The 25,221-nt window shown below is 40.6% G+C and overlaps 1 protein-coding gene across 14 annotated transcripts in view; it reads right to left on the minus strand.

Annotated features, from left to right (window-relative positions):
- EYA4 (EYA transcriptional coactivator and phosphatase 4) overlaps nt 1–25,221 on the minus strand; it is a 276,080-nt gene that overhangs the window by 228,526 nt on the left and 22,333 nt on the right. For 13 of the 14 annotated variants that reach the window (XM_019420547.2, XM_053904480.1, XM_053904478.1 and 10 more), the window contains one exon: nt 18,376–18,474. In XM_019420547.2, coding sequence (XP_019276092.1) covers nt 18,376–18,408 — 33 coding nt within the window. In that variant the 5' untranslated portion in view covers nt 18,409–18,474. Of the gene's footprint in view, nt 1–955; nt 1,131–18,375; nt 18,475–25,221 lie in introns of those variants that run through there. The other variant, XM_053904479.1, reaches the window with a different exon arrangement.

Consider the following 25,221-nt stretch of genomic DNA (forward strand, 5'->3'; position numbering starts at 1 on the left):
TCTGGACCATGAGTTTCATACATATTGAGGGTTAGGGGAAGTGCAGTGCTCAAGGGAGTATTTAACTATTAAGTTTTTTTTTTTTTTAATTTACTTTGTATTTTAACATATAAAGATATATTACAGAGGAGAATGCAAAATGTGCATGATTTTTTCAGAATCAATAAAAAAGTAAAACTATGCACAGATAATATGACCGTCTACACAGAAAACCAAATACATTCGAACTAATAATTACTTGGCAAGGTTGCAAAATGAAAGATGAATATACAAATATCAACTTATTCCCATATATAAGGGATGAACAGTCAGAAAAGGGAAATGAAAAACTTTCACAGTAGCACCAAAAATATGAAAGACTAAGGCATGAATCTGACTAGCTGTGCAGGACCTGTATGCTGAAAGCTCTAAGACACTGTTGAGAGCAGTTAAGAAGACATATATGTGGGTCAGAAGATTCAACATTCACTGTTAAGATGTCAATTGTCCTCAACTGATATATAGATTCAATGTAACGTCAATAAAAAGTTCATTTTTTTCTTCTTTTTTTTTAATTAATAAACTACTAAGACCATGAAAATGCAGGACTTAGACTGGGAGAAAATATCTGTATATATTGGATAAACGATTTGCATCCAGAGCATACACACACACATACACACACACACACACACACACACACACACACACACACACACACACACACAGAGTTTGCTATATATAAATCACTCCTCAATAAAAACTTAAAAATTAAAACAAATAAGGCAATCTCTAGTTTCAGAAGGATTCTTATCTTACTTAAAAAATCAGTCTTGAGAAGCATGAGATTATGTGATCCTTCAGGTCAGGAACTAAAACTTCTATATTTTCTTTCCTTTCCACCAGGGACTGAACCCACACACAAGGCTTAACAAACACAACCGGATAACTCAGTTCAGAAAAATAATTATCTCACAAGCAAGCAGTCTGGAAGGAGGATGTGTCAGGCTTGGCAGCTCAATGATTTCCTCAAGGATGTAAGTTCTCTCTGTCCTTCTGCTTGGCCATCTTTAGCATTTTGGCTTTTCATTCTTAGGCTTATCACCTCATTGTCAGAGAATGGCTAACGCATCACATTCTCCTGCTACAGCCTCCAGAGCAGTAAGCAACGCAGGATGAGAAAGGAGTCCTCCTTCCTGTGGCTCTCTATTTAGATGAAACAAGATCTTTCCCAGAAGTCCCTTGGGTCACTTGCCCAATAGCAGACCAATCACTGTCAAAGAAGTCTAAAGTTACCATAAATCTGGCTTCAACCAATTAGACATTTAGGACAGTAAGTGGCCCCCAACAAAATCAGGATTCTGTTAACAAAACAGAAAAGAGGTAAATGACTAGTATGCAACTGAAAATGTCTTCTACAATTGTTGGCTAGTAATTTAAATAGAAATCCTGAATAGCCCTTTTATATTACTTAACTCTCTCTGCTTCATATTCTACCGAAGAAGAATGAACATGAATGTTTATTTATTCACAGTCTCCCTTGTCTCAAAACAAGCATTTCTGGGGGTTTATGATACAATATGCTTTAAATTAAGGGTACATCACCTAACCCAAACTGAAAGAAAAAGAGAGAGTGTGCATAGATGTTGGTAATTGCGAAGTGAGCCAGAATACAGCATTTAAAACCGACTGCTACCACTGAGCACATAATGAGTTCTGAATCTTAAGGGAAGAAAAAAGGAGAGGAAAGCATGCCTAATCAAACAGTTCTTGATGTGGACAATACAGAGTGAGAACTATCAACTTGCATTGCAATGCTTGGATCCTTTCTTAACACCATTTCAGTTTTTCCTAATGACATTTTCTAATGACTTTTCTTCTGAAACAATTAAAATTAGCTCGCATTCTCTGGGCAGTAGGGCACTAGGGCTGGGTTTGGTATAAGAAGCCACAGACATATTTTATGGAGAATGAGATATCCTGGCTAACCGTTTTCTATTCGAAAATACTGGAGGTTGAATACGGCGGGGATTCATGTGGAGTCAAATCAGTCTGAAATTTTTAGTGAAAGTTTCTCCTGCACGACTTCGGGGAAAAAAAAAATCATCAATAAAGGTTTCCTGCACTCAAAACTTCAACTAAGCTGTAGCTGAAAGCTCTAGGGCATGAAAAAGCAAGTATGCTGTGATTATGAAGAACACAGCCTGGGCCTCAAAAACCCAGCCTGAATCATCATTCTACCACCTACCAGCTATGGGATCCTGAGCACCTCTTTAAGGTCGCTTGTCCATAGTTTACTCTGATTACATCCATGAAACAAGAGAGTTGGACAATTTCGTCTCTTCAGTCTATTGAAGCTTTAACGAGCAAAAAAAAAAAAAAAATCTGCCAAAGGGGCAACATTTAGAAAAAGGGCAAAACTATTTAAATAAATATACTTAAACTCCTCAGGGCTTTTTACTCTACACCCAAGACATCAAAGGATGTTTTTTAAAAGAACGTTGCGAGGTCTAAAAAAATTTTAGCAACGCAAAAATTTTCCTTTTCTCTCAATTCGTCAATTTTTTACTTGTCCCAAAGACAGAGAAAACCAAGCGCTTGGAGTTCATTTCCCTCCCAATTCCTTGCATAAAGGGTTGGTACACTCAATCTAATAGAATCTAACAGCAAAGCAACTTCCAGCCTAAGATCCGACATTAACATTCAATCCATATTCATGTAAGGAACACCGATATCCTGAAGTCCTTCAATTAATTCCTTTAAATTCCTCGGGCTTGACATTAAGGGCTCAAGAGTGAAAATAATGTACATACAATTCCAATGACAGTGCAATAAACAATTAAATAAACAAAAGGAAAAAAATCAATGGAGCCTTAAAATATTAAACCTATTAGACCAGAAACGCTCAGCATAAGGTTTACTGCATCAAAGATTAGCGAATTCATTCAACATTCTAAAATAATTATGCATAACCTGAAATTATCATTAATGATTCCTGACTTACTTCTGCATAGTAACTCAGGCACAATAGAACGGGTCTGAATCGCCCACAGAGTAAACAAACACCCTTACCGTAAGTACCATACAAATCTTCAGCAGACAAGCACTTCTTAGAAAGACCTCGAACCACCCATAACAAGTTACTTAAACATTAAACACCTCTTCTGAGTTTTCACAAAGGGATTCAAATCACAACTTATTTTCTTCGGATAATATGCAAGTTCTTTAATTTTGAATGACTTTCAAAATCTAAGATATTAAACAAACAAACAAAATGAGGGGAGAAAAAACATCAGTCTAGCTGGGATCCCAGCCAATGAAAACTTTATTTCATGGAAAAGAAACGAGAAGTCCACAATCTCCCTAGTGAGGATGGAAACCATCACCCCAAACATGGATCAGTGTGGATCTTATTATGCAAAATGGAGTACTGAAGAAAAGGGGGAGCAATCAGTCTTGGGGCGATGGGAAGAGTCTCACGGAAGATACACAGGCACTGCCACACAGAGTTAGTAGCACCCTGACATTATTTGTCTCTTTCTCTTACGCAAACGCTCTCAAAACGCAAGTTGTAAAAGCCTTTTGCTTTCTTTCTTTACATTTTTTATTTACTTTATGGACTTTCTGGCTTACTTTCCTTAATATTGATATTTGAATCACTGTTTCAACCCGTGACATTCAGTCTATCGTTCTCGTTACGGAATATCGTAACTAAACCACGGCTCCACAGTGTTAAGCGACATACCAAAACATATAATGATACAATGTGTATCAACGTGTCAAAGTTACGCATTTGAAAACCACTGATTCTATAAAATGGTAGTCATCAAATACCTAGACTTTACGAGATTTGTGAAATGAGAAAATTTTGACGCAGGTGCTGTTCAGACAAGATTTAGCTAAAATAAGAGCACAAAACTATAAAGTATGAAGACATCCTTAGCAATATGAAAACAACCATAATATATTTTTCAACCTTTGTCGAATGAAGATTTTAACTTCCTGTGCACCACTTAAATCTATGGTTGAATTCTGGGTCAGAATGAAGTAACCCAAATATGCACTCTGTTATATAAAAGGCCAAGAGGATGAAATTACATCTCTCTCTAATAAGGTCCTTTGAAATCCTATACTAAAGTAACTTCGCGGCCAAATTATTTTTCTTCTGTTAATGCTGATTGAGCAGTAAATAATAACCACGAGAAAAACAAACACGTAAAATAAAAGGTTTCACACCTTTGCTTGAGCTTTCTTAAATGACCCCGATCTACCAACTTTAACACAAGCTCAAAGAAAGGCGACTGTTTCCTCAACTGAATTGTCGCAGTTTTCAGGGGGGTAGACTTTAATTCCAATGCGTTAAAAGCTGTATGCAAAAGTATTCAAATGTGAGTGTGGAGGTTGAGACAAATCAGAAGTTGTCATTTCGAAACACAGGGCTGTTGGAATGGCCTTAGCTTGATAAGGTACTCGAGCTTCTGAGCCTCCATTTTTGCATCTGTAAAAATAAAGGCTCTGGAAAGGGTAACCTCTAAAGGTTGCACCACCTGTAGAACAGGCCCTCTGGTAATGGCAATGTGAAAAGACAAAAAAGTGGGTATGACATTTAATGCGAAAGAAATGTGAGTATGTTTTTGAATCCTCCTACAGGTCCTGGCGTAGAAAAGCCAGCAGAGACTCCAAATCAACCTAAGCCATTTTTTTTTTAATTGAAGAATAATTAACCTGTAATATTATATTCATTTCAGGTATACAACACAGTGATTTGACATTTATACACATCAGGAGATAGTCATGACAATAAATCTAGCTGCCATCTGTCACCATACAAGGTTGTTATAAGCCCCTTTTTTAAATCAGTAGATTGAAAAATAAATACTATTTTATCATCTTCAGTCTACCCCTTCATATTATTTCTTGTGTGACAGATCTGTGAATTAAAGAAAATGTTAGTAGAAAAAAAATGGGGGTGCCTGGGTGGCTCCATCAGTCAAGCATCTGACTCTTGATTTTGGCTTAGGTCAAGATCCCAGGGTCGTGGGATCAAGCCCCACATCGGGCTTTGTGCTGACAGTGTGGAGCCTGCTTGGGATTCATTCTCTCTCTCTCTCTCTCTCTCTCTCTCTCTCTCTCTCTATCTCTGTGTCCCTAAATAAATAAATAAATATTTGTTTATTTGTTAAAAAAAAAAAGAAATGGACACAGATCAAATTTTGTTCTTCTTATGTATGAAAACTTAAAATTTCAAAATTTTGTTGTTGCTGCTGTAGGCATGAGTCAGGGTGGACGACTAAAAAGCACAGGGCATTTTCTCGGCAGACACACCTCACGGTTAATATTGTGGCCTCAGAAGCCAGACTGCCCACTTATAATCCGGCTCCCCGACCTGCTGGCTGAGTCACCCCTTCCCTATAAACTGGCAGATAACAATAGCTCCGCTTCATCCAGCCATGAGAATTGACTGAATTAATATACATAAAGCACTTAGAAAGCCCAAGCAAGGGCAACATAAGTGTTAGCAATGAGGCTCTGGGGTTCACGATCAAGTGATAATCCACCGGCCACGTGCATCATCTATAGCGCATTGGGCAAAATAATGAAAGGCAAGCAAAGTAAGCAGGCAGTGTTTGTCTCCTCTTTTTAAACTCTGGTTTGTTGTTTTTGCCAACCTTCCATCCTGCCATCCTGGTTCCTGCCAAGGGAGTTAATGTGAACTTAACATATTTACTCTTATAGGGGTATTTACATTCTAAAAGAGTCTGGACAGAGAAATCAATCCTCAACCCAAGAAGCTGTGAGACGACAGAATTTCATGTACTTGAGAGGAGTATTTTTCAGTCTGACTCTACCGTCAAATTTGACACAATCACATCTAAGTAAATAGGCTCTTCTTTTTGTCAGACATACTGATACCCAAAGAAAACACGGCAAGCAGTTTCTTCCAAAGATGACAGGCTCAACCACAAAAGTGTTTATTTTCTCGTGTCTTTTTAATGGTTTCAATGTAAAAAAAATAAATACATAAACATTCAATGCGAACACACCGTCTTAAGTCCTATTCAATGAGACCTACTCTGCTAAAGGAACACTGAAAATATCTCTCAATCATCCACGTGTTGAGTTCTAGGAGATCACCTACCAGTTTTTAAGGTAATAGTTGCTACTAATCTTCTTTATACCACGTAAGTATTTAATCCTACCATGCTCCCATCCACTTCCTGATCTTGTGTGAACAAATGTACTTCCCTCCTATGTTACTAAAAAAATGAATGCCATCAAAGAGGAGCACCTTAGAATATTTAAAACTACGGACATTCCCTAGCATTTTCAGGGGCAGAGGGTGCTATCCTTCCCTCATCCCAACACTGTCTTCCTCTTCTGGCCTCCACTGAGCCCCATTATCCCTTCTGCACCAACTTGAGCCCACTGTGTCCTACTCTCCTGTCATCAACCATACACAAGCCTCCTCTTGTTTGAAAAAGGTGCTCCCTTCAATTACTGTTCTGTTTCTCTTTAAACACACAAGCTCCCTCTTACTTTCCCTTCTCTGTGCTGAGCCTCTGAGATGTCTCTTCTTCCCACAACTCAAATGAGGCTGTATTCCAAAGGGCCACCAATGACCTCCTAATCACCCGAGACAGCCTTTTTCTCAGTCACCATTCTGCTTGACCATTTGAAACGTCAGACAGTGATGGCCCAATTCCTCCTGAAAGCTGTCTTGGTCCGTAGCTCTGAAGACGGTATTACCCCAATCTTCCTTCTGTTTCCCTGTCTCTTTTGACCCATTTTCCTCCTTCCACTTTGCAAACGTGGTATTCTCCCAGGTTTATCCTCATGCTTTTGCCCTTTTTCCACACATCATTTCTCCTTATAACAGCACCCCAAGGAAAATACTGTTCCGCTCTACAGGGCCAGCCTGGACATCACCTCCGTGGCACAACAGAGCTTCACCAGTCGCTATTTGACATGTTGTCTACAGTTCTAAATTCAAACACATCTTTCGCTTTCCTTACGTCGCTGACACCTGCTCCTCGACCGTCTTACTCGTACCTCCTAAACTTGAAGTTCCGGGATAATCTTTGCTCTTTTCTTCTCCACATCTACCACTCACCCTTCCTCTTAGTATCTCTGTTTGGCTGGTTACCAAGCTCAGCAAAGCTTTCTTCTCAAGTTCTTTTCCTTGATTCTTTCCTTGATTTCTTTCCAGTGACACATCACGAGTTTGCACTGGGAGCTGGCCAAGTATGGCCTGCCACATGTTTATGTAAATAAAGCTTTATTAGAACACAGCCATGACCATTCGTGTATGCATCGTTTACGGCTACCCCCACACTCCACCGGCAGAGGTAAGTAGTTGTACAGAGACTGGATGGCCAGAAGTCCCCAAATTATTTCCTGTCCTGCCTTTTACAAAAAAAAGCTTGCCTCCCTGTTTAGGCCCTTTTCAGCTCACCCACAAACTGCTTCCAGATCCCGCAAGCCATCTTCCATGCCCAGTTTCACACCTTCGCTGACCTTCCCACCATCTGGTTGATTTTCCCAAAACATCATTTAAAAAATACTAGTCTATTGCTCAAAAATTATGTCGCTTTCCATTATGTCCAAGATAAAAGTCCCAAAAGACAGGGTAGTATCGTCCACGTCTCTACACTGCATGTAGTGACAAGCATCACGCTGGACATCAGGCAACATGTGAATCTCTAAGCTTGACCTCAGAGATCTTTTTTCAGTCTGCTCTCGGGATTTCTCAGCTAGATCTCCCACCGCTCTCCACCTCCGTCCCCACAGAGTTGCCGATTCAGACATTCCAATGCATCCACTGTTTTGGGAAAGACCTTATTGTCTTATACTTTGCACTTCCGAATCTTCATTCCTGCAATTTGCCAGGCCAGGATAGGTCTTCTCGTGTCTGTACGATTATATTGTCCTTTAAGACCCAGTTAACACGTGACTTAGCCTATGGATAATTCCTCTTTTCACCTTTCTTAACCAGACTTGCCCTGATGATAGCATAGTACTTATTATTTTCCACTGTTAACTTGGCAAACTTGGCAATGTTATGTTGCTTTCTTGCCTAAATTCTATAGGACCATGTGTTTGCCTTTTTGTCCCAGTTCCCTCTAATTTAGTATAGCATACTACTGTGAATGTTCAGATAAACTTTCTCCGGTATTCTGCAGGAAACCAATACATAAGCAAGTGACTCACTGAAAGGAGACATAACAAAGATCAGCGGTTTTCGCCTCCACTCAGAAGACATTTATCCACATCCATGGCCATTTTTGATTGTCACTGAAGAGAGAAAGTACGGGAGGGAAGTGGGTGCTACTGACATCTAGTGGGCAGATACCAGAAATGCTTCTACACATCATACACTGCACAAGGCAGTCCTCAACCCTGACCCCCCCCCCCCCCCCCCCCCCCCAGTGCATAGAACCATCTGGCCCAAATTGTCAATAATGCTGGAACTGAGAAACCCCGAGGTAGGTCAATTCTTTGCTAATTTTAGAATGTCTAGAAACCTCGTATCTACAGACACAGCAATGAGAAAATAATAATTATTTGTTGACTGATTTCTAGACATTGATGGCTTCGTTACGTGGATAGAAAATGCAAAGAGGTGAATGATGTCTCAGTATCGATTCAGCTGTATGCTGGCTCTTTCTTCCTTGAGAGAGGTGAACCCAGTACCTAGTAATACAGATATGATATGTGATTGTTGGAAAGTTTGGAAGCAAGCACATCAAAAGAAACGTCACTGGCTGTAGCAACGTACAGGTGTGGAATAACACAGGGTTTATAGGTATTATAACAGTAGGATCAAACAACCACCTTGCGTAAACTGTCGTCTCCTTAACCTCTAGATATGGGCGCCCCAGAACTCAGTCCTTTTCATTGTCTCCATCTAGACTTACTCTCTTCGTGATCTCAACCAATGCTTCTTTAAATGTCACACATCTCCTGAAGCGTTCCCAATTTATATTTCAAGTCCAATCTTCACTCCCGGGTTCCAAATGGTTGCATCGAACTGACTTCCTAACATTTCCACTCATATGTCTAATACCGGGTAAAACTTAATATGTCTCTATGAACTCAGTTGCTTAATACTCTCCCAGAAATCTGTTCTCCGTGCAGTCTCAGCGATGCAACATCCTTCAATCTTAGGGTTCTGCCATCTTTACCTGAAGCCTCCCCTCCATTCTTCATGCTAGCAGAACATACAGACCAAAGAATCACACAGCAGCGTCTCACTGCCTCAACCTGGAAATGATACACACATCACTTCCCTTTGCATTTCATTCACCAAAACAAGCCATATGGTCCTGTCTACATGTAAGAAGGTTAGAAAGTATAGTTCCCAATGCACCAGAAAAGAGGAGTATGAAACCAGATTGGGGAAGACACAGCAATGTCTCCATTACCACATTTAAAACTGAGCTCTTAGTCTCCACTCTCCGCCTGTTCCTTCTACATCCACCCATCTCAGCAAATGCCAGAGCCGTCCTTCCCGTTGCTCAGGACACAAACCTTGAAATCATCTTTGACTCCTTTCTCTCACAACCCCTATCCAACCCATCAGCGAGTCCTCTGACTCCCCCTTCAAGACATATCCTGAACCCAACCGTTTCACACCACCTTCCCACTGCCGTCTTGTCCATTTCACATCTGGACACTGACAACAACCCAACTGCTACCCTTGTCATCGTTCTGTCATTCTCAGTACAGCAGACGAGGTGATCTTCTAAAAGCTTAAGTCACGTCATGTCGTCCCTAAGCTCCAAACTTTCCAATTGCTTCACACAACACTTAGGTTAAAGCTCAAGTTCTTAAAATGGCCTAACCCCCCTACAAAATCTGTACTCTCCACCTCACAATTCCATCCTGATGACCTCTTTATGTCCACCTTGTGTTCTCCACCAGTGCCATCAACACCGGCCTCCTTTCTATCCCTCAAACACACCAGGCATGCGGCCACCTCACGGTTTTCACAGTAGCTGTTTCCTCCACTAAACTCACTTTCCCCAGATGCCCTAAGGCTTGCCCCTTCACCTCCTTCAAAGCTTTGTGGAAATGCTATTTCCTCGGTAAGATTCTCCGACTTCCCTCCCAAAACTGCAACCGTCCCTACCCACCTACCTTGCCCCCAGAACTTCCTCTCCCCCCACCTATTTTATTTGGTTTTCCTCCTTGCATTTATTAGTATCCAATATACTTTAGTTGTTTACTCTTTGTCTACCCCAACTAGAATACAAACTCCATGGGAATCGTAGTATTTGCCCATTTTGTCCGCCATGGTTTTTTTTTTTTTTTTTAATTTTCAATTTTATTTTTGAGAGACAGAGAGAGACAGAGCACAAGTGGGGGAGGGGCAGAGAGAGAGGGAGACACAGAATCCAAAGCAGGCTCCAAGCTCTGAGCTGTCAGCACAGAGCTTTGTAAAGTGGGGCTCGAGCCCACAAACCGTGAGATCAAGACCTGAGCCGAAGTTGAATGCTTAACTGACTGAGCCACCCAGGCACCCCACCCACCGTGGGTTTCTAACATCTAAAACCACGTTTCAAATACAGTTTTTCACAAGTATTCACGGAATAAATTAGCTGCCACTGTCCAAAGCTCATTTTAAAATAACTTTAGAACTCAATGTAACATCTTACAATCTTATATTAAACTAAATCTTGTATTAAACTTATACCGGGGGAACGACAGGAATGGTATTATATTTACCTTTTAATCCTTAGTTTAGCAAAGTTCCTGACAGACAATGAGGAATCTGTAAATATTTCTTTAATCGAGTTTGTTGGATTATCATTCAATTTTCATACATACTGCTATCTTATGACTGTCTGCTCAAAATATTTAGTAAAGAAGGTTGTGCAGTGGATTAGTAACCATGGTAGAATAACTTCTATTTCTCACCAAGACCCCAGATATCTAAAATGTTTGCTTTTCACGTTAATAAGTTGAGATCAAGTTGAGTTTTAATGCATGTTCCAAGACATCAAATGTATCAAAGGGTCTGAAAACCATTTAAATTGATCAAAGCAGGTAAGATAATACACTTAGCAGCATGGTTTCTGGAAGAAGACGGCACGAGCTCACATTCCACTAGCACAGAGGTCTAGCTGTCATGGCCTTGAATGAGATCTCTAAGTTCAGCTTCAGTATCTTCTTCTTTCGAAGAAGAGTCATGACAGAGCCTGACATTGAGGGTAGTTTAATGAGATGAGTCACGTAAAGCACTATCAATGGACGCAAGCTCTTTTCATCAGCCAACATTGCCCATTCGCTGTATACCTTACAGCAAACGTGACATGACGTTCATTTTCCCATTTCTCAGAATTATTAAGGCCTGAAAGAAATAGACAACATTTCTATCACAAGCAAGTGATTTTCATTCTAATTCATAAGACAGAGTTATTGGACAATCTATATACCGTATGTAAGTTGCAAGTTCCGAGAAGAGACTTTAGGTACCTAAAGATGTCATAGCTCCTATCTGCATCTACAGTACCCAAACCCAGTGCTCAAAGCTGCTGACAACTATTCGGCCCAGGATCAGCAGGTGTGAGGCTCCACACCATTCCTCCTCCTAACTAAGTCCATGGCAGACTGCACTAAGTTGATAATGTTTCTCTTTCATTGAGCCAGGAGGTACCTTTAGGTTCTTTCTCAACGGCGACTACTACTAACCAACTGATCACAGGTGACAGAAGAAAAGCCTAATATTTCCTCTCCAGATCACATGGCAAATGATATGCAATCACAATCCATACTCTGTATGATGTGGGGCTCTCCCTCTATAGACAAGTGTATTCTCAAATTTGTGGGAAGGTTTTAATGAAATTAAATTATAATCTTAGAAGGTTTTATAGATAATTCATGGAATCTTCTTTTGAATCCTTATCAACTCATGTGAAGATACAGAAATTCAAAGTTAGAAAATTGTTCAAAATGAAACAGTAAGCCTTAGCAACTAATACAAATTAAAAATCAAATTTACTGGGGCGCCTGGGCGGCTCAGTCTGTTAAGCCTCAACTCTTCACTTTTGGCTTGTGTCATGATCCCAAGGTCATGAGATTGAGCCCTACATAAGGGCTCAGGCAAGAGCATGGAGCCTGCTTGGGATTCTCTCTCTCTCTCTCTCTCTCTCTCTCTCTTACTCTCATTCTCTGTCTCTGCCCCTCCACTGCTCATTTCTCTCTCTCTCAAAATAAATAAATAAACTTTTTAAAAAATCAAATTTACTGTATCCACTTTTCAGGTACTCTATTATATAATTGCAAAGTAAAGATATAATTGGCAATTGGGAGTTACAACACTTTTGAAAGGAATTCAACTTTAAGCAAAAGTCCGCTGAACTCTCAAATATATGGTCCAGTTGGTTGGTGGAAAAAAATACATGTTGTGAACATGATTCCTTTGCCTAGTTTAAAGGCCAAGTTCTTACTAATGGGTTTGCAGTCTCAAAAATAATTTGATTTTGGTTAGATCAGAATAAAATACATTGCATGCAAGCTGCTGAAATTGATTTAGAGCACCTAAGAAAAAAGCAATCAAATGATGGGATTCCAGGATTTTGACAATGCCAGGTTATCAAAAACGAAAAAATGATTTAAACTGAAATTAACACAAATAAGTATTTTACAGCATGGAGCTAAAACACTGACAGAAACTGGTGACACTGAAGCTCTACATCTAAAGGGTAATTTGGATGATCTATTCAATTCCATGTAACAACTAGAAACCTGTCCAAAAGACTCCTAAAACAGCACAGGTTTTAAAACTGGGCTAGTGGCTATAATCAAAATGATCCAGAGAATCTCTAAGAACTAAGAGCTGAGGAATAATCCAAAGGGAGATTATTTGGTATTCTAAGGGAGAAACACTGGCACAGAAAAGAGATTAATTTATTTAACTAACTCTAGAATTTTAATTCACACTATTAACAGGTTTGATGCAAAAAAATAAATACTATTACTAGCTACAAATATATATAAACTTCTAAAAATATTGCTGCAACGTATGTTTATAATATGGATCCAAAGGACGTGAATTTAGACCTCACTAACCAATATATTTCATCAATAATAAAAGTTAAGTGATTCACTAACAATGTTGACATATGTAGGAATATTCAGGCCTTTAATGTCTAATATTAGGGAATGTTACCCTATAGTAAACTGTTAACTTCCTCATTCTCCCTCAATTTACTTAGCAGCTACTAATGTTTTACGGCATAACAGACAGTACTTAAAATTCACAAGCAGTATTTTTTTTTCAAAACTCCTAGCTTGACGATGAATTTAGGCCATACTCCCTCTCACTTTGATATGAATGACTCAGATGAGAAAAAAAAAAAATCTATGGGAATGTTCACTACCGAAACAGGACTTCAAAATATCTCAAAATATAAGGGTACTATAGAAATTAGAAAAACAGTAAATACTGCTCAGCCTTTATTTGAATACAGGGAATATAACATATTCCACAATACCAAAGAAACTTCTGATAATTAGTATAGGTACCGTTACATATAATCTAGATTCATATTTCTTTCTGTTAATAAGAACAACATTTAGTTTAAAACTTTAGTAAGCTATAACTGTATGTGAAACTGCTTCAAATAATTATGAAGTTCTAATATAGAATTTCAGACAAACATGAAAACTAAACCTTACTTTAACTGCTGACCTCTTAAAATTCCCTAGACCCTCTCAGCCACACTGCAAAATAAAATCCAGATATAATGCAAAAAAAAAAAAAATTATTTAAGAACCAAAAACTCTGTTTTGATTACATGCTGTTAAAAGAGTATTATATGTTATGTGCAATTTTTTAAAAATGTAAGTGGAACATGAATTCGTGAGTCAGTAATCCGTTCTGAGAACAATATTTTGGTTTCTAAAATTCACCAGGCTACTCAGTAACATACCTTAGTAAGTAACAGTATATATAAGCTTTTGAAGAAAACATTCATTAAATGTCAGCAAGAATTGTGCTAAGAAGTAAGGCTACAAGATGAACGAGATGCGCTATTACGCTTAAGTAGTTTATAATCCAGTAGAAAGGTAAATAAACAGATAAGATTTCAGTTCTGTGGGGTAAGTCCTGGGATAGAGGTAAATGCCACTGGCAGCACATGGTAGAGGCCCCTGACCCAGCATGGCTGGTGGCCTGGGGAAGAAAGGCAATCTGAGAGGCTTGCTCAGAGGGAGGGAGACCCAGAGTGAGTGTTCCAGATTTACAAGCAACCCGGGTGGGTAGCAAAGGCACAGAAACCTCAGAGAACCTGCAAGATTCAGGGAACGGAGAGAAGTCAGAAGTCGCACAGGAGAGACACGGGTGAGCAACTGAGCCTGTGTGCTTTACTGCACACTTGAAACTCTCTCCCGAGGGCAAGAAAGGGCCTGTGACGGGTACGAAGTGGAACAGAGACATGACCCACTTTGTATTTTAGAAAGACCACTCTAGAAGCAACTTAGAGCAGAAAAAGACAGTCAAGAGATGAAATTGAGACCCCAAATAGGAGCTGGAGCAGAGAAAACAGCTTTGAGGGGTTTTAAAAATTAAGAATAGACAGGAGTTTGGGGGCGCCTGGGTGGCTCAGTCGGGTAAGCGTCCGACTTTGGCTCAGGTCATGATCTCGCGGTTCCTAAGTTCGAGCCCCGCGTCGAGCTCTGTGCTGATGGCTCAGAGCCTGGAGCCTGCTTGGGATTCTGTGTCTCCCCCTCTCTCTGCCCCTCCCCCACTCATGCTCTGTCTGTCTCTCTCAAATATAGATAACCAATAAAATATTCTTTTTAAAAAATAGGAGTTTGAATGGGGATGAAGGAAAAAAGCATGACTACCTGCTTTTTGACTTAATCTACTCTGTAGCTGAGGGTGCCATCCACGGAGGCAATGGAAAGTACTGGAACAGAGGAGAAAGGGAGAAAACTGGGAGAAGGGAGTTTGTGAGTTTAGTTCATATGCTGAGTTTGTAAACTATGAACTTCCAGGCAGGGATACCTGCCAGAAGGTAACTAGATATGCAAGAACCATCCCATACCCTTTAAAGATCATCTGAATATGTCAGGTAATTGTAAGAACAGCTAAGGTTGACCAAGCTTCTACTCTAAGCGGGGCATATGCCAAACCTTTCATATAACTTCTTTCTTTTTTTTTTTTTACATTTTTTTTTTTTATTTTTGAGAAACAGAGTGAGACAAAGCGGGAGTGGGAGCGGGGAAGGGGGAGGGGCAGAGAGAGAAGACACAAAATCCCAAGCAGGCTCCAGGCTCTGAGCCATCAGCACAGAGCCTGATGCGGGGCTTGAACCCACAAACTGTGAGATCGTGACCTGAGCCCAAGTCGGACGCTCAACTGACTGAGCCACCCAGGCGCCCCTCATATAACTTTTTATCATCCTCCCTACTCTACAGATGAGGAAGAGTTTAATTTCCTAATGGTTACAAAGTATTTAAGCGTCATGGATTTCTGATTTTAAGCTCAAGTCCCTACCCACTATGTGATGCTGTATCATGCAAAATCCATGACAGATTTTAAGACCAGATAAAGGTGGGTTCAATTCTAATCTCTGCTACTTACCAGTTGTGTGACCTTGATACCCTCCAAGCCTTAGTTTCCTTATCTGTAAAATGGTGACCATAACAATTACATGGTAAGAAGATGGTAAGGATTGGAGAGAGCATACAGAAAATGCTAGATTCAGTCTATATGTACAATAACTAGCACCCACTTGTTAGATCTATGCCCAAAGAAAGAAGTTTTCTATGATCTGAGCAAATTCCCTTTCATCTTATTATGAACTTTCTTTTAATTGTACTGTATCTGAACTTTATGTTAGTAAACATGAAGTATTATTTTTCAAAATATTTACAATCTTAATATACTCTGTAAAATTTAATGTCACTTAAAAATTTCACTCAAATAGAAATCATTTCAATGCAAAGGGGTTGAATCAGGTTTTGTTTGTTTGTTTTGTTTTGTTTGCCATTTTTATAGTGATGAATGTCAAAATAAGAAAACCCCAAAGCCATAAGGCATGTTGATGTTCTGGAAAGAGCTTTGGACTTGGAGTCAGAAGACCTGTGTGAAGTCCCAACTCTGACGTTTACTAGCCATGGCATTACGGGCAAGTCATTTCACAGTCCCAAGAGTTCCTTTGCACATGTACAAGATGAGATGCACAGATTGGCCTAGATGTTCTTCTAAGTCTGAGGAACCTGAAGAAAAAAGGCTTTGGGATGTTTACAAAATCGAAGCCATTAAAAGTCATTAACACTTGACACAAACTTCAAGCTTCCTGTGTTTTAAACCAGAAGTGGCCTATCTCCACTTCAATGGCCTATCAAACCACTCCACACATCAGGAGCTTCCAATTTGACTTTGACCAGACCTACGATAACCCTCAGGTGGCGAGTTCAAAGTGAGACGTGGGGATACGGAAGTGGGGAGGGGTGGGGGAGGGGGGGCATTCTTTCCTTCTCTCAAAGTCTCCTGGGTCCTCACCACAAATTCAGCGGCTGAGTTTGAGCTGAGAGGCCAGGAGGCCACACTAGATTTCTGCTTTTCAAACCTGGCTGCACATCAGCAACACTAGGAACTTAAAACAAAAAAAACAAAAAACAAAAAAACAACAAAAAACACTCTGTTTTAATGCTGAGCTCCACAACTCTGAAACAACACTGGAGGATACCACGTACGATTTACAAATGCCAGGTTTCTCTTTGTAAAAGTGGGTACAAAGCATCTTGTGTAACAACCTCATTCGAATGTTACACATTAAAACATATCCCTTTAACCTCCGCAACCCTGAAAAAAAATACTCATTCTTGAGGATACACGCACAACGCGATCAACCTCCCAAGTCTGCAGGCACTGCACCTGCATTAGCTCTGAAAGTTCGATGTCCTGGGCAACCCCAGGGTCTCTGGGAAACAGGGACAGTTGGTCAATCTCTCTCTCTCTCTCTCTCTCTCTCTCTCTCACACACACACACACTTTTAAGTAACCTTCAGTGTGTGAGAACAAAGTATAGATCAGCAGTGGCCCTCTCATGAAGCAGCACCACTAAAATGACATCATTATTCACTCAGGGACTTATATGGTGTCACTTACAGCTCTCTGACACCACTGGGATCCATTAAACATGCAGTGGTGTGGGTGTCACCATCATGCTATCATCCATTTTGTTAGAGTCCACACTACGATAACCAGCATTTAAAAAAAATAACTACTTGCATGCACCTGCTGCCTAATTGCTATTTGCCTCGTCAGGCAATTTCTGAAGAACAGCATCTCTACCATTGGACAGATTTTTTTTTTTATCCTTTCTTGGTTTCGTATTTTTTCTGTTCCATTTTTCCTATAACGATGCCATGTGATGTTAAATAATACGATAATATATAATGAAATTAGACAATGGTCTTGTCCGTTTGTCAACTGAAGACTTCATTATCTTTTCTTTTCAGTGAATTACAAATTCAGTGAAAAAACAAATGAACTTGCAGCGGCCTGTACACACCAGAACATATATTCCCCTGTAACTCAAAACCGAGCTCAACATAGTCTCACATTTTCTAGAACCACATTCTTATACACAAACACACTGTCTTCTGTTGCCTCGATTAGACTCTCAGGCCAAGTCGTGACCGTACGAGCTACTGAAATACAGCATCAATCTGTGTAACACACCCTTGGCAGATACGTGTCTCCTTACTTGTGACGTGCCTAGCTGTCTGTGGGAAACACAGTTAGCAGCAGTGGAGGAGTGGGAGGGAAGACTTCCCACTGACTTCACTTCCACACGCTAAGGCACTAATGCCATGGAGACGCTAGTAAGGAGTCAGGAGCAAAGGCCACATCAACCCCTTGAGAAATCAGACTCTTACAACGACTGCCACCCATCTTGCACATTCTTCCTTCTGCCAAGAACTTAGCAAAATAAGGAGGCCATGAAAGCACACGAGGGCTGTCGCTGCCATCCTTGAAATGGACAATAGGGATGCCGGGAATATACTGTGTCCTGCTATACTTCTGACATTCAATAATATATGCGCTCTGTAAGCACATTTGGAATAAAACCTAACAAAGGAGGTGTGTAAAATTACAGATTGTCAAAAACACTTAGCATGATTTAAATGCCCTAGTCTTTCTCCTACGGGCTTTGCAAGCAGACAATCAAGGGAGACCTCAAAATGTGACATCATTAAGCAGGAACAGCATACATTTCCAAAAGTCTGTTTTATGGTCTCGGAAGAGAATTCAAAATTCAACTAAGACATACATATTTAACAAAACTCCTGCTTTTTACAACAAATTCCTTTTAGCAGGGTTTTGAGCAGTCTTACCACAACTTGTTTCAGCAAACTTGAGACTGAATTAAGACTTACTGATTGCTCATTTAAGTCCTGGGATTCTTCCATGTGGTTTTCTCACGTCTCCGGCCACCCCCAAACAGAAGCGGCGTCCTTCAGTTAAAACTGGACTATCTGAAACAAAAAGATGGAAACGAAGGGGGGAAATGGAAAAGTTATCTTTTTTATTTATTTGTAAAATCACCAAAACACACTGTGATTTACGTGATAATCTGCAGAAGCATTATTTTCAAAGAACAAAACTCATTATGGATGATCTCCGTATCTTATAGACGTGATGCTCTTGAAAATCACATCATGGCAACATTGGAATATGTGAACAGCTACTCAGGAATACTGTAGATAAACAAAAACATCTGAGGACAACTTTGGAGACACGGTCTGTAGAAAAGACTTAGTATCCTATTTTACTGAGAGAGATATGTCATCAAGCAATTGGCAGATGACAAGTTAACAGTCTGCGTTAATCATTCACTTTCTAAAGCACGTGAACTGAGAAAGTACAGTCTGTATCTTAATATGGCAGCTTTCTCTTACGGGAATATTTATCTGGATTACCAGATGATCTTTATTCAGTTTTAAAGAACAGAATGTTATAACATACAAGCTCAATTTATTTATTTATTTATTTATTTATTTATCTATCTATCTATCTATCTATCTATTTATTTATTTATTTATTGAGAGAGCGCACACGCACAGGCAGGGGAGAGGGACAGGGAAAGAGAGAATCTTAAGCAGGCTCCACACCCAGAACAGCATGCTTAATTTTAAAAAGAGAGTGAAAATGATATTATTACTTAAAGAAGATATTACAAATATATACGGAAGGACAATCCATCAATAAACTATACTGAGGCAATCAGTTAATTATTCAAAAAAAAAAAAGGTTCATCTTTACTCCATACCCCGTATTTAAATTTTTCCAGGCAAAGTGAAGTGTATAAAAGCTCTAAGAAAAATAGGGATAATGTCTTTTAATTCTCTGATGGAGAAGGATTTTGCAACAGAAACAGTGGAATATAAAACAAAAAAGCCAAATGACCTCTTGAATCTGCTCACAAACCTCCCCCCAAAAAGATCAAAATTAAAAAGATACATGAAAATATAAAAAGAAATATCTGCACAAATATTGAACACAGTAGGCTAATGTGCTTAACATAGAAAAAGCTCTTACAAACCGAAATGTACACACACCTCTAAAGAAAAATGGTTGCACAAAACAGTGTTCAACACACTAATAAAGAAAATGCAATTTAAAAGAGCAGTGAGACATTTGTGGCCCTTCAAATCCTAATTTTAAAAATAAAAATAATATGGAGTTAAAATCCAGTTTACATGGGGGTCCCTGGGTGGCACATGTCCGACTTCTGATTTGGGCTCAGGTCGTGATCTCACGGATGGTGAGAGGGAGCCTCTCGTATCTCTCTCTCCCTCTCTCTCTTTGGCATAAATAAACAAACTCATTAATGAATGAATGAATGTATTTACTTTTGAAAGGATTCATGTAAATAAAGGCATAAATTAGATATAAATTATTAAACTCAGACTTCAAGGAATATTTAGTGAAGTCGAAATTCTCTGAAGATGTAATTTAAATGGAAGATAAGTATTCCAGTAAGTATTTTCCAGAAACAATATTCTCCCCATTCAGTTTATTGAAATTCAACATTTGCAGGTGTTTTGCTCAGTTTTACATTTATCCATTCACACTTTCCCTACTACAATCAGGTAGACTGTGGTTTTATTAAGAACGAGGTGGGGGGAGAGGCAGAGGGAGAGAGATAATCCCAAGCAGGCTCCGCACCATCGGCACGGAGCCCCACTCAGGGTTCGATCCCACGCACCGTGAGATCGTGACCTGAGCTGAAATCCAGAGTCGGATGGTCAACCCACTAAGCCACACAGGCGCCCCTAGACATGACTTTAATTTCTTTCCTGTGTTGTGTTTTCTACAACAAACCTGTTACTTTTCCTTATTAGAATACAAGACGTTAAATGACAAAGGACATTTAAAATGTACATTGTAAATTGTTTTATGCATATACGAACGCAGCGATACAGATTAAAGATGTTTTTCAATCCTGAGAGTTAAAAGTCATAAAATGGTAACGTAACTTGTACGTAGGTGACAGTCTCTGCAAGACAGTGATTAAATACACTTCAAAACCAGAAACGTGTCACTTTAAAGAACAGACCAATTTTAAAGCATATACGAGATGGGAAGACCAGGGGTTAAGTCCTAAGCACGTTGAAAGGTGCAGCAGCATGCATTTGAACTCAGGAAGATAAGCAGGCGGGGAGTTCAAAACTGCAGATGTTATCTTTTTGGGTCGGGAGTGGGCCTGAGAGATGGTGCCTGGAAAACCCCCTTACCTCACACCTCCTCCCTCTTTCTTCTCCCCCTCCCCCTGTCTTCTTACGAACTGGTTCCTCCCATCTAATCTGGGTTTTTCATCCTCGTCCCGGATACTTACTGACCTCTTGCTTGCTCCTCCTATCTTCCAAGACCTCCATCCCAATCCCTGGCCCTGTGTACTCTCCCCACCCCACACCCATCACCAAGACCACTGGGCTCAGGCTTCCCTTGGATATGGGCGTACCACAGTAAGCGCGGGCCCCTAGTCCAACTGCTGCCCGCTTTGCGAGCCCTTCTTCTACCCTCCCAGGTGGAAATGCGGCAGACCATCTCTTTAGAGGCATTTTCTCCTCACTCCCTGGATAACCCACTAGCCAAGTACTCCTCAGGGCTGCTGTAAAATTAAAAAAAAAAAAAAAGTACCGCCAAATGGGTGACTCTGACCAGTAGGAATTTATTCTCCCATAGTTCTGACGGCAAGAAGTCCTAAACTGAGGTGCCGGCAGCCCCAAGGATCAATCCTTGTCTCTTCCTAGTTTCTGCTGTTGCGGATGATCCCTGGAGTCCCTTGGCTTGTAGATGCATCGTTCCCATCTCTGCTTCCATGGTCAACAGTATCTCCCTGCCTGCTTCTGTATGTGTGCTTCTGTGTCCAAGTTTCCCTATTCCTCTAAGTCACTGGATTAGAACGCACCCTAATCCAGTAAAACCTCATCTTGACTTGATTTCCTCTGCTTGCATGTAAGGTCACGTTCACAGGTAAGGGGGTTAGAATTTGAACATATCTCTTAGGGGACCCAATTCAACCCACAACACACATACAGTTACCACACTACAATGATTTTTAAGATGTTATCAAGGTTTAAATGTCGTATTTCCAGAAAGGACACCTAACAATTAAATTAAGGATATTAAGGGTGCCTGGGTGGCCCAGTCGGTTGAGCGTCTGACTTTGGCTCGGGTCAGGATCTGACCTGGTTTGTGGGTTCAAGCCCTGTGTCATGCTGACAGCTCAGAGCCTGGAGCCTGCTTCAGATTCTGTGTCTCTCTCTCTCTCTCTCTCTCTCTCTCTCTCTCTCTCTCTCTCTCTCTGTCCCTCCCCTGCTAGCATTCTTTCCCTGTCTCTCAAAAATGCATAAACACTACAAAAATCAAAAAAATAAATAAAAATAAAAATAAATTAAGGATATTGATCATTAGGAAACAAGTAATCATCTTCTAGAAAGACTACCATCTCAGTGCACTGGTAATAACTTGGGTGAAATTAAAAATTAAGATTTCAGAAAAGATGTTGGAACATAAGAGAGAATTAAGCAAAAACTAGCCTTTTTTTTTTTTTTTTTTTTTTTGTTAACCGCCCACTGAGAATTGATTTAACATTCCAGTTGGGAAGCTATTTGCATTAACGTTCCATGTTACAATGTAATACTTTGCTTTATGTTTCCTTAAAATTGAGATTGTTACTTAGTTTAACTTCTTTATGGTAACATGAATTTCTTTTTTTGCCAAACACACTAAGGTACTAAAATATTATGAGCCCACTGATTTTATATTATGGAACCAAGTAAAACTACCTAGGCTAATTGTGGACACAGTATTATTTTACATCATAATTTAGCAATGGTGGTTACACTAAATCTTTTAACATTTAGTTTTCACAAATATGTAAGAAAAAGACAAGAACACTCTTTAACTCAAGTAAGAGAAGTGTTACCTCATAATAAAGATATAAAATTAAGGAATAACAATAACCTCTTGCTGTTTTATGAGGCAATAATCTAGGTCCCGGCTCTATTTCAAGGCCATTGCCCCAGAAAAGGTGAATTTCAAACAGGAATAATAGCAACCCCACCCATGCCATGTGAAATTATTTCTCCTGCAGTTAGCTTCTCAATACACAGAAAAATGGATGATATCCTTTGCTTTAACTCTGCTCTAGAAGTGGGCTATAAACTCTTGAGTCTTGGAACATTAGAATTAAAAAAAAAAAAAAAACAAAAAACGAACACCAATTCTTCCAATTTAGATATTCATATGTAAAGTTTTACAATTCTCAGAAATGGAACACAGTCCTGAGGGCCGGTCCCAGCGGTGGTGACAGCAAAGAGAAGACGTTGAGAGACTTCTGAGAAGTTTGTAGAGTTCGTGGGATGCAGCCCTCACCTTCTAGATTGATCTTTCCAGTCAAACCTTCCGTAAAAACTAGGTTGCCCACGCATGGCTTTACTCTGGCCGAGTAAACGTGAACGTGAAGGGGGTGGCCTTCAGTGCCAGGGCTGGCACGGGTTGAGGACAGAGCTGCACATGGGAACGGTACCCCTCTGGATTATGTACACACAAGACACAGCCTGCTACCAGCCATGAAAGCCAGACCTGGGCTTTGTCACTGACTCCTTGGTGACTCCTCGCCAGTCCCTAAGCTACCCAGTGCTATCAATACCCACTGGAGTTCACTGAAATAGCTCCATGTTTCCCTCCTTGATGCTGCTACAGTAGTTCAAGCCATCAATGGCTCTTGGCCAGATGGGACCAAGAGCATCTTAAGGGTCACCTACCCTCCAGAGCTGCTCCTTTGAGGGAGCTTTCTTTTCACTTTAAAGTAGGGATCTAGGGGTGCCTGGGTGGCTCAGTAGGTTGAGAGTCCGACTCTTGGTTTCGGCTCAGGTCACGATCTCACGGTTCGTGGGTTCGCGCCTGGCGTCGGGCTCTGTGCTCACGCTCGGGAGCCTGCTTTAATTCTCCCTCTCTCCTGTCTCTGCCCCTCCCCCCCATTCTCTCTCTCTCTCTCTCTCTCTCAAAAATAAATAAATGTAAAAAAAATTTTTAAATAAAGTGGCGATCTAAATGGGTTCTCCTTTATTTTTAAGTTTATTTATTTATTTGGGGGGGAGGGGCAGAAAGGGAGGGAGAGAGAGAATCCCTGATGTGGGACTCAATCCCACAAACCCATGAGATAATAACCTGAACTAAAACCAAGAGTTGGAGGCTTAACCAACTGAGCCACCCAAGTGCCCCCTAAAAGGATTCTCTTAAAAACAAAAACAACTCAGAGCTGTACCCTATCTTTAAGATAAACCAGAAATTCTTTAATCAATCTACTTGAAGCTATGGCAGGCAGTACCTGACAGAATCCTACGAAGGATAACCACTTGTCAGTTGGTTTTTTCCCCAGGGCCACTGCTGTCCCGGGGAGGGGGGGGTTCCTGAGGGAGAACCCCACTGTCCTTCTCCCCCAGCCTGCATTCCACTGTGCTCACCATTCCCTTACCCCTATCACTACCAACACATCCATCGCAGTGCCCTGCAGCCAAGGGCTGGGAACTGTAGCAGGAGTCTCCTGGGACGGTGTGTGCACAGTACAGGCTCTGCCCCAGTGCAGAGAAAACAGAAGTGGGGAAAAGACTACAAGCCCCACCCATGCTCCAAATGCCTAATATAGCCTTAGGAAAAGAGGTAAGATGACGGGGCTGCCCAAACTTTGGTCGCAGCCCCTGTGCAGACCCTGAATGCAGAGGGAGGTACGTGGACAGTCCTACCCATGACCACTGAGAAGGCCGCCTTTAAACTCAGGTGGGCGGGCTCTGAAGAGTCTATGTACATGTGCAGAATTTCCTGGGCCAGGGGAGGGTATCCTTCCATTCCATTCTATCATTCAGAACGGCTAAGCTATTGTTTGACCTTCAGATTTTCAAAGGACAAGTATATTTTCGGAAACATGTAGAAAATTACACCTTGTTTACATGGGGGGGGGCAACATAAATATACGATATGCAGCTATTTTGCTGATCCCCATTCAACATTCAGCACATGACCCGTTCGATTCCACAGTTCTTTCCCACTCACACCAAATTACTTCTATCTAACACATATCACAATGCCTTCCTGTTGTTTAGGGTGTGAGTCTGGCAGAGTACCAGGCTAATCCTCCTGCGGTGGCAACATTTCTAGGATATAAAACTTGGGCACCCGTTACAGACATGTGGATAAACCTGGTCGGCTCGAGAGAGACAGAAGGGAAGTGACCCAGAAAGAGTGGCAAAAGAGAGGATGGCAAGAAAGTCCTGGCAGAATTTAAGGAGCTGGGTCTTATTACTTTTGACTTCTCAGCTGTTTCTATGCCCCTTCCTGCTGGGTGGCTGCTCAGTTCTTCCTTGGACTCCATGATCTATCTTCATAATCTTCAATTATGTTCCCTCCTTTATTGAGCATCTTGCCTAACATAAAAGTGCAATTGTCTAGGAAGTCTAACAATGTATGTTAATTAGCATTACATTATCGAGATATTATAGCTGGAATCCAACGGTTAAGAAGGGCATTGCTTTCACATCCCATGTACCAAGTTACCTACACTGGCCTGCAAATTTCACGAATGGGTCTGGGAAGCTGGACAAGCACTGGCTGTTTTCAACAGCCGAGGCAGCGCGCCAGAGAGGGAAGCTCACAGCACAAAGAACACCTAGCTCTAATTCTACAGCCAACTGATCAGAGTGGACGTGGGCATT

Source organism: Panthera pardus, unplaced genomic scaffold, assembly GCF_024362965.1.
Source record: "Panthera pardus isolate Hobbes unplaced genomic scaffold, ASM2436296v1 HiC_scaffold_17, whole genome shotgun sequence".
Classification (NCBI taxonomy): Eukaryota; Metazoa; Chordata; class Mammalia; order Carnivora; family Felidae; genus Panthera; species Panthera pardus.